This window comes from Salvia hispanica, chromosome 5, assembly GCF_023119035.1.
Source record: "Salvia hispanica cultivar TCC Black 2014 chromosome 5, UniMelb_Shisp_WGS_1.0, whole genome shotgun sequence".
Lineage (NCBI taxonomy): Eukaryota > Viridiplantae > Streptophyta > Magnoliopsida > Lamiales > Lamiaceae > Salvia > Salvia hispanica.
This window is the reverse complement of record NC_062969.1, coordinates 2,809,691-2,820,165: the sequence shown is the minus strand read 5'-3', so window position 1 is coordinate 2,820,165 and position 10,475 is coordinate 2,809,691. Positions and strand designations below refer to the sequence as shown.

At 33.8% G+C, this 10,475-nt stretch overlaps 1 protein-coding gene across 1 annotated transcript; it reads left to right on the top strand.

The window, feature by feature from the left end:
• The first annotated feature begins 5,917 nt into the window (after positions 1–5,917).
• Positions 5,918–7,605, top strand: LOC125186894 (tyrosine decarboxylase-like). The gene has a single exon (XM_048083380.1). It carries the CDS (start codon positions 6,016–6,018, stop codon positions 7,537–7,539), a length of 1,524 nt encoding a protein of 507 aa, XP_047939337.1. The 5' UTR covers positions 5,918–6,015; the 3' UTR covers positions 7,540–7,605.
• Positions 7,606–10,475: the final 2,870 nt, after the last annotated feature.

Below are 10,475 nucleotides of genomic sequence, written 5' to 3'. Positions count from 1 at the left end.
TCCTTCCCTACTTTATTCTTTCTTCACTTAAATAACTTTTAACACAATTTCTTAAATTCCATGCCGAAAAGAAACGCATCTACTACAGAGGAACAAAGGGAGTACCATTTTTTTAAAAAGTGCTACAAATGAAATGACTCTGCTATTGTGGAACAGAGAGAGCATGTTGTTTACAAGACAAAAGGAGCACTTTTTTTCTTCTTTCATGAAAATTAGCGATGTTACTCCCTTTGTCTTTCAAGATGTCCACCTTTCATTTCTCACTCTAGATGTCCATTTTCTACACTTTAAAATAAATATTTTTCTCCTCTTTTTTCATTAAAATATTAATTCATATTTTTACTCAAGTTAATCATATTCAATTATTCCATTTAAAATTCTGTGTTATTCAAGAACCATATTGAATTAAACTGAGTTTTGAGATAATGGCATCAGAAGACAATTTCTAAGCGGCTAAGTTTCGGTTGAAAATAATTAACCCTAAAGAATTTGTCGTACTTGTGTCACATCACGCACATTTAATTCATTTGCACATGCACACAAATAATTACTGCCTCCGTCTCCCATTAGGAGTCACAGTCACACTTTGACTGAGAACGAGTTTTAAGAAATGTAAAGAGAAGTTGGTTGAAAAAGTTAGTGGAATATGAGACCCAATTTTTTTATATTGTTTTATAATAAAATATGAGTGAATTGGGTTAGTGGAATGTGAGACCTACTTACTATTTATGGTAAAAATGAAGTGTGACTCTTAATTGAGAACGAACCAAAATGGAAAAGTGTGTCTTTTAATCGGGGACGGATGGAGTAATATCTAAACTCAAGTATATACTTCTGCTACCGGGACAAAAAGCATTAATTAACGTAATTTCTTTTCAAAAGAACATATACTGCACACACACCCAACTACAACTATCCCATGAGCAGGTTTATTGGTTATTAGAATCAAATTATTTAATTAGTTAACGCAAAATTGTGGGAAATAAAATATCAAGATTCCATCTGCTAAGACATTGTTATGCTCAATTATTCATCAAATCAAGAAGAAGATCTAGAGTATTAGTATTTTTACTGCCACGAGAGAGCCTCGATATTAATAGTCGTTAATCATGATATAGTTCTATCTTTCGCCAGTTGCTTGTTTCTATGCCAGCTATAAAATAATTTGTTCGCTTTTTAATTATATAAAGAAAAGTACGCCACAAAATGACATACGTACAACATTGTGATCAAGATTTTCTTATCAATGCCTTTGGGCGAACTTTCGAGCCATGTGAGAAAGACACTAATTTAGTTGTTTTTGAAGAAAAAAATTGATATTCTATCTGTCCTCTGTTACTTGAGTCATTTTTTTTTCACTCGTTTCAAAAAAATAATATAATAAATAGTTAAAATAGTATAGAGTAAACTAAAAATAGAATAAAGTGGAGTATTATTTTTCTAAAACGAGTGCAAAAAAAAAATAACTCAAGTGACGTGGGATGAAGGCAGCAAATTTTCTATTTGGGACCGAAAACAGTGAAGTTTGAATTCAAAATCTCTTGTTAACTACTCACTCCATTCCACAATAGTAGAGTCATTTCTTTTTCAGCACTCATTTTGAAAAAATAATTAAAGTGGAGAGTAAGACAAGAGAGAATAATGTAGAGAATAATTAAAGTGGAGAGTCATTTCATTTTGAGCACTCATTTCATTTTCTTCTCTACATTATTATATTCTCTCTCTTACTTTACATTTTCTCCAATTTAAATATCATTTTTCTAAAAAGTGCTACAAATGAAATGACTCTGCTACTGTGGAATGAAAGGAGTATGTAGTTTACAAGAAAAAAGGTGCACTTTTTTTCGTCTTTCATGAAAATTAGCGATGTACTCCAAGACAAAGATATCCACCTTTCATTTTTAGTTTGTCTCGGTCTAGATGTCCACTTTCTATACTTTAAAATAAATATTTCTCTCTTCTCTATCTATTAAAATATTCATTCACAACCTTTACTCTACCTAATCATATTCAACTATCCCACTTGGGTTCGATTGGTTGCCTTGAAACTATAGGTTAGTGGAATGTTTTCACCCATTTTCCTCTGTTTGGTTCACCTTTGGGAAAGGGTTGTTGACCCGGAAGATAAACCTGACCCGTCTCAATTTTTGGGATAGTAAACCAATTTTTTGAGCTATCTCTACCTCCCCTCCACCCCTGCGATTAGTTGTATCTATGGTTGCAATAATTAATGCTAAATTAGATTTTACCAACTTCTCCCTCATCCACTTCAGCAAAATTGCTTCAAACTGCTTCAATTGAGAGGGAGCCTAAATCTCACGCCCAATTAGGGCGAACAGAAATTGGGGCAAATACAGATTTGGGAAAGAAGAAACCACTCGCTGCTCGTTGTGCTCCCTTGACGAGGACGACGCGATAGGCTTCAAGCGTGTCTGATGCGGACTTGATTCGGAAGGTATCGATTTCTTCACAATCCTAATTACTTTTCGAACTAGGTTTGTTTTGGTGGAGGAATGAATACAATGTCTCAGATTTATGATGGGTTATCTCCATCCACAAAATTAGAGTATGATTTTGTTCTCCATTCACAAAATTCTTGTTATATGCTTTCGACCCATTAACAAATTAGAGCAAATGATTGATTTATTTTTTTATTAGTAGGTGTTTACGAAAATCACTATTTTTTAACTTTTGTGTTGAACTACAGATTTGTGACATCGATGAATGCATATGCTATTTACTCCATTTTTGCTATTTTTTTATGTTTTGCTTTGCATTGTTGAAGTGTCTTTGTGTATCTTTTGGAAGGAATTGTTGAGATGTTGATTTGTGGCAGTGATGAATGAATATGCTAATTACTTCATTTCTGCGTTGTTTTACTTATTGCGTTGCATTGTTGAATTGCAGGTTTGTGACATTGACACTGATTATGCAAATTACTTCATTCCAAATCATAGGATGCTTCGTCCCGGAAGAAAATGGCTGAATACATGTTAGTGTTAGAGGAAATTGTTCGTAATTACAAAATAAACTTGCTTCTTCTTCGCATCGTGGTTCCTTAATTAGAGGCAAATCCAAAAGGAAGGACGTGCTCGGGCCAATGTCAGTTATAGTTTGATAAACAAAAGGCCTAAACAAGTATGCCATATCAACATAATGGTTAGGCTTACAGACAGGGCATGCATTGATAATCTCAGAATGGACAGGAACACTTTTGGAAGGCTATGTCACCTATTTTTACCGCTAAATTAGGAATCTGAAATTTTGCCCCTATTTTACCGCTAAATTAGAGTTTAAAGGTAACATGGGGTTTACAAATTAATTCAAGGGACATAGTGGTCTTTTTGGTTGCATATTCTATTATTTTGTTATTTTAATAAAATCTAAGAAAATGTGGCTGCAGAATTCCTAAACTGCAACCAAACAATGAAAAGAGTTACTTATCTCTATCATGAAAAGTAGGAACGTATTATAAACTAGTGATAGTATTTGCTTTCTTACATTTTTCATAGTAGGCAACCAATCGAACCCTTAAAAATACAGAGTGTAATTCAAGAACGTGGCCAATTTAAATGAAACTGAATATGTAGTTTTGAGGTAACAATATCAGAAAACAATTTCTAAGCGGCTAATTAGTTTCGGTTGAAAATAATTAACACTAAAGAATTTGTCGTACTTGTGTCACATCACGCACATTTAATTCATTTGCACATGCACACTCCCTATGTTGATGTTGATGAAATAATTGATATCTAAACTAAAGTATATACTTCTGCTATCGGGACAAAAAGCATGAATTAACGAAATTTCTTTTCAAATTTCAAAAGAATATATACTGCACACACAGCAGCCAACTACATCTAGTCAACTACCATAAACAGGTTTATTGGTTATTAGAATCAAATTATTTAATTAGTTAATGCAAAATAGTGAGAAATAAAATACTATCAAGATTCCATCTACTGAGACATTGTTATGCTCAATTATTCATCAAATCAAGAAGTAGATCTAGAGCATTATTATTATTATTATTGTATTATTATTATTATTATTATTATTTTTACTGCCACGAGAGAGCCTCAATATTAGTAGTCGTTAAACATGTTTCTTGTTTCTATGCCAGCTATAAAATAATTTGTTTACTCTTTAATTATATAAAGAAAAGTACAGCTATACGAGATGCCCGCTGCTGCAAGTATCGGCCTCTTCTATTTGTTTCCTATCCTTCACGTTTTATTTTATAGTTCTGTTTCACTTCATTTCTTTCATAGTATTAATAATACTGGTTACATTAGTGGGCATGGTTTGGAAAAATATGAAGAATTATACCAAAAATTAGTATAATAGCGACTCCCAATTTTATAATATTTGTAGACTATTAATGGAATATATAATTTTATTTATTTACTATACTTATAGCATAAAATAAGATAAATAATGATGGGCGCATTAAAAATAGTGAGACAAATACTAGCGACAGAGAGGGTACATAAGACTTATAATGAGTACAATTAATATACAAAATACTAGATTTTAATCTTTACAAACATTAAAAAATCATACATATATCTAAGTGAATAGAAAATTAATTTTTCATTAATAAAAAGCATACATAGGGGTTAATTAATGATTCTTATCCCCTAGTTGAGGTTGCTCCCGGAAGTGCAACGAATTATGGTTAAGTTTTTGTTCTTACCCCAATTCGTCATGTATTTTTTTCTCTTAAATTTTTCCATGTTAAAATTTTGGTATGATTTTGCATTGTTTATTCTTTTTATTGTGTAGATTTGTATGCGCCATTTATAGCAATATGTACATCAAACTTTGTGCCCAATTGCCAATATAATACAGTATATAGCCATTTATAGCCGACTCTTGAACACTTACTATATGATAAGAAAAAATGTACTCCCTCCATCCCGAAATATACGAAGCATTTTTTTTGCACGAGATTTAAGAAATTGATATTTAAAGAGTCAAAATACAGTAAAGTATGAGAGAGAGAAAAATAGAGAAGTAAAAAAATACTCCCCCGTCCCATAAAGATTGTTCCATTTTTCCATTTATGTCTGTCCCACAAAATTTGTCTCATTTCACTTTTTATCATTTTTGGTAGTGGACCTCATATTCCACTAACTCATTTTTTTTTATAAAACTAGTACTCCCTCCGTCCCATAATAGATGTCGCACTTTTCATTTTAGTTTGTCCCACAAAAGATGTCACTTTTCATTTTTTGGAAAAAATATCTCTCACATTAATATAAATATACTATTTTCTCTCATCGCTCAACACACAAAACAACATCTCCTAAAATCTTGTGTCATTACCCAAGTGTGTCATCTATTATCAGACGGAGGGAGTATATAAAAGTAGGACTCACATTCATTAACCTTTTCGACTCATTTTTTATTACATTTCTTAAAACTCGTGTCCGGTCAAAATGAGACAATATTTGTGGGATGGAGGAAATAATAAAATATGTAGAGAATAAAGTAAAAGAGATGATTTTCATACTAAAAAGAGAAATGACTTACTTATAGCAGAACGTCCCAAAGAAAAATATGACTCACTTTGTCTCAGCACAACTAGCCATATACCCTTAAATCGTGTGAAGGAGAATGGATCCTTCCTACAATAACCCCACTACTCATTTTATCATTACATCCACTATTATTTTCTGAGCAAAATCCAAATTGAATACCAAATACCCTGACCCTGTGTGAACCTTGAACAGTTCTAAGTTCTACTCACAATTAAACATGCAAAAGAAATAAAAAAGAAAAAAGAAAAATAATTTATAAGACTAGTAATGCTGTCCAACAACCCCACTCGATTTTACGACCAAAAAGAAATCCTCAACTTGCCCTTCCCTCCTCTCTCTATTTCTATATATACCTACCATATTGTCTCTCATTCAATTCAGGAAACCCCCCAAATTTAATTTTTGGCTCGCGTTTCCAACTCCAAATTAGCTCACAAGGTGAAACTCTCATTTCCACAAAAATATCAAATTCATGGGCAGTTTACCCAATCAAAAACTTGACACCGGATTCTCCGGTGTCATCAAGCCCCTAGACCCTGAAGAATTCAGGAGACAGGGGCATCTAGTCATCGACTTTCTTGCGGATTACTACAAGAACGTCGATAAATACCCGGTTCGCAGCCAGGTCGAGCCGGGCTACCTGAAGAAGCGGTTACCCGAATCGGCTCCCTACGATGCGGAGCCGATCGAGAAAATCCTCGGGGACGTCCAGAACGACATCGTCCCCGGCATCACACACTGGCAGAGCCCTAACTACTTCGCCTACTTCCCCTCGAGCGGGAGCATTGCCGGATTCCTCGGGGAAATGCTGAGCACGGGATTCAACGTCGTCGGTTTCAACTGGATGTCGTCTCCGGCCGCCACCGAGCTCGAGAGCATCGTCATGGACTGGCTCGGGAAGATGCTCAAGCTTCCGTCGGAGTTTTTATTCTCCGGCGGCGGCGGCGGCGTGTTGCAGGGGACCACCTGCGAGGCCATACTCTGCACAATGGTCGCCGCCAGGGATCGAGTCCTGAAGAGGATTGGGAGGGAAAACATCAACAAATTGGTGGTTTACGGATCGGATCAGACGCATTCCGCGATCCAGAAAGCAGCTCAGATTGCCGGAATCAATCCGAGTAATTTTCGCGCCATAGCGACGTCTAAATCGAACGCATTCGGCCTCACAGCAGAGGCATTTCGGGCTCAAGTCGAATCTGACGTGGAATCGGGCCTGGTTCCTCTGTTTCTGTGCGCAACGATTGGAACGACGTCGTCTACCGCAGTAGATCCGCTCGGCCCGCTCTGCTCTGTGGCGAAGGAGTTCAACATTTGGGTGCACGTCGACGCCGCCTACGCCGGAAGCGCCTGCATCTGCCCGGAATACCGCCATTTCCTCGACGGCGTCGAAAACGCCGACTCATTCAGCTTCAACGCGCACAAATGGTTCCTCACAACGCTCGATTGCTGCTGTATGTGGGTGAAGGATCCGAGCGCGTTGGTAAAAGCTCTCTCGACTTATCCGGAATATCTAAGAAACAAAGCTTCCGATGAGAAATCGGTGATCGATTACAAGGATTGGCAGATCACTCTGAGCCGTCGATTCAGATCTCTGAAACTCTGGCTCGTGATCCGGAGCTACGGCGTGGCGAATCTGAGGAAATTTCTGCGGAGCCACATCAAAATGGCGAAGAATTTCGAAGGATTGATCGGAATGGATAAGCGATTCGAGGTGGTGGTGCCGAGAAACTTCGCCACCGTGTGCTTCCGCATTTCGCCGATCGAGATCAGCGGAAATCACCAAATCGTGTCGAAGGAGGAGGCGGCGAACAATATAAACGCGAAATTACTAGAAACGATAAACGAATCGGGGAAGATTTACATGACGCATGCGGTGATCGGAGGAGTTTATGTGATGCGGTTTGCCGTCGGAGCTACCTTGACGGAGAACAGACACGTCATCTTGGCTTGGAAAATCGTTCAAGAACATGCAAACGCGCTCTTGAACAGTTCCTGATTTTTGCTCATTTTTTTTTTCATTTTTATTTTTATTTCTTAACAATGAAATGTGCAATTCCGGTCATCTGTTTTTTTTTTTTTTTTTTTTTTTTTTTTTTTTTTTTTTTTTTTTTTTTTTTTTTGAATTTGAATAATATATATAATTAAAATTATATATTATCTTGTGTACATATATGTATTAATGGAGTATATGAAGTTAATATTTTTCAACTAAAAGTTGAAAAATAGTGGTTTTCTTACGAATTAACACTTGTGACGATGTTACAGTGAGTGATAATTTACATATGATTGGAATTAATTATAGATGAAGTGAGGCATACTACTCTATTAATTAATTACACTTTTAAATTTACGTGAATTAGGTGAGACATTGCAACACTGCTAGGCGTCATCCTGCTTAGAATTAGTCGTTACTTGTTCTCTTAAAAGGTCATGTTTATATTTTTTAAATGATGTTTAGGAGCTAAATCACTATCTGAACTATCAAATTACAGGAAATCCTTTGACTGGGTCCATCTAGGATAATTTATATATTTATTTATTATTGTTGGTTGCCAGAGAAGAACTGCTGTGCATGTTCTTGGTGTCAATGATATGATGGATTGTGTGAGATTTAATAAATATGGTGATGAGAATTCAACAAATAAATTTATGAGGGTAGCTAGCTATGAATGATTAATTCATGTATAATCGAGTGAGAGTTATACATACTACTTAATTAGATATAAATTTTAATGCTTATTTCCAAATTCCAACCATATATAGTCGTTATTTAATCCAGGAGTAGTTGATAGAGATATTATTTGAAGAATTGAACTGCACCACCAATAACACATAAATAGTTTGCAAATTCTTTCTTATTTTTGTTGTTTTTGGTGAGTGTCGTATTGTGGGTGGCAGCTGCCTCAGATGTATGCTTTCATCATGGTCGACAAAATAATATATACTTCCTCCGTACTAATAAATATAAAATATTTGATTTTAGTGTAAGATTTTATATAGTGTACTGTTTTGTAAATTAATAGAGAGAGAGAGAGTCAAAAATAGGCATAGTGTTGTTTCTATTTAACCCAAAAAAAAAAATGTTTCATTTTTAATAGGGCAGAGCCATTCAGAGAGTTATATACTACTACTATATAAGTATTTTTTAATAAAATAGGAGTATGTTTTAGGATAATCAAATTCTTACATCTGATCAGATTATATTATCCAGTTCTTTACTTATAATTTCTTATGAGCTTTTGTAGAATTTAGAAATGATTGTGTGTGTCTGTTTCCTAACCCGCATACAATATATGGATTAAGTGTAAGATGATAATATTATAACTTTTTCACGAAATTGTATTAGTTTAGAAACACTAATATATATGAGGTGGTCGAACCTACTTTCTATTTGGATTCTTTGTATTAATCAATTGAAAGAAAATCGAACTCGCTGGATCGAATATAATAAAAATTTATAACAAATATAATAAGTACTTACTAATTTTTTTTTGAAAATTAAGGTGAAAGTAACATCATTTTAAGCTTCATCGTGTAAATAATTAAGTTATACTCAACCCTTGAGACTATGGTGAAACTATTGACCATAGAGTCGACGACAACTTTAAATATCAAATTTAATATTATTTTTTTCATCCTATAAAGTTTGTTACATATTTTCATTTTCATCCATCTTATAAAATTTATCACGTTAATTTTATTTTTTTTATTTTTAATACTGGTCCTCATATTCTATTAACTCATTTAAAATTATATTTTTATTTTTATATAAAAGTAATATATAAAAATAAGACTTCTATAATTAATTTTTTTAAAAATGTAACAAACTTTGGAGAAATAAAAATAGTACGAATTTTTCTACTAAAATGAGTAACGATAACGAATCTTCATAGGGCAATGAAAAATGCACACGAGTCATGGAACATGTGCCCAAGTCCCCCCACGTATAGCAGTATATTTAATGAGAAGAAATCCAGATCGATCTTACTCTAAAATCGATTTATATTTCTATATAATCATTTACTCAATACTTGAATGTAAATTTTGTTAAAAAGTTGTTTTTTTGAGGATTTGTAATTGGCAATACATATAATATCAAATAATAATAAACTAAGTGCATAAAGCAAAAAAGTTGTACTATTTGGATTGGTTTTGGTATGATCAGCACACAATATTATCTATACATTCATCATGCTTAATTTTTTATTCAAATAAAATACTAATGCTTATATTTAGTGCGTAAATACGTAACGTTTGTGGATAAGTACGTCTAAAGGCTAAAACATGGATTAACGTTCCGTAGTTAACAAAGTTTATTGTAAATTCATATTATATCTGTAATTTCACATAAAAAAAGAAGTTAATGGAGTTGCCTAATGCAACATGGGATAAATACTACTACTCCGTATGATACATTTGATTGAGATATTTTTTATATATGATAATATTTCAATACTATGTTTGAATATATATTAAATACCTATAATTAATGTATATTCAATTATTTTGTAGGACGGAGTATTAAACTTAAATATACTTACTTAGTTAAAATTTATAATTCTATCTGTCCATAAAAAATAGCCCAATTTGTGAACGTCGCGAGTTTTAATGATACATTGGTAAAGTGTAAGAGAAGGAGAAAAGATAGGTAAAATAAGAGATATGAGAAAAAATGGATAAAGCACGAGAGACACAGAGGAGAAAAGATGAGTAAAGTATGAGAAATAAACTTTCATTTTAGAATTAGGACTACTTTTTGTAGACATCCCAAAATGATAAAACGAGACTATTTTTCGTGGATGGACAATGGAGTATTAATTATAGAGCACATGGCAAGGTCGCCTACAAAATTTCACAAATTATTACTCCCTCCGCCCCCTGAACAGTCTAACCATTTGGTTTAGTATAAGTTTTAATGTGTAATTGGTGAAG

Coding starts and splice junctions, on each gene's coding strand:
- LOC125186894 (XM_048083380.1), top strand. CDS start 6,016: ATGGGCAGTTTACCCAATCAAAAACTTGACACCGGATTCTCCGGTGTC.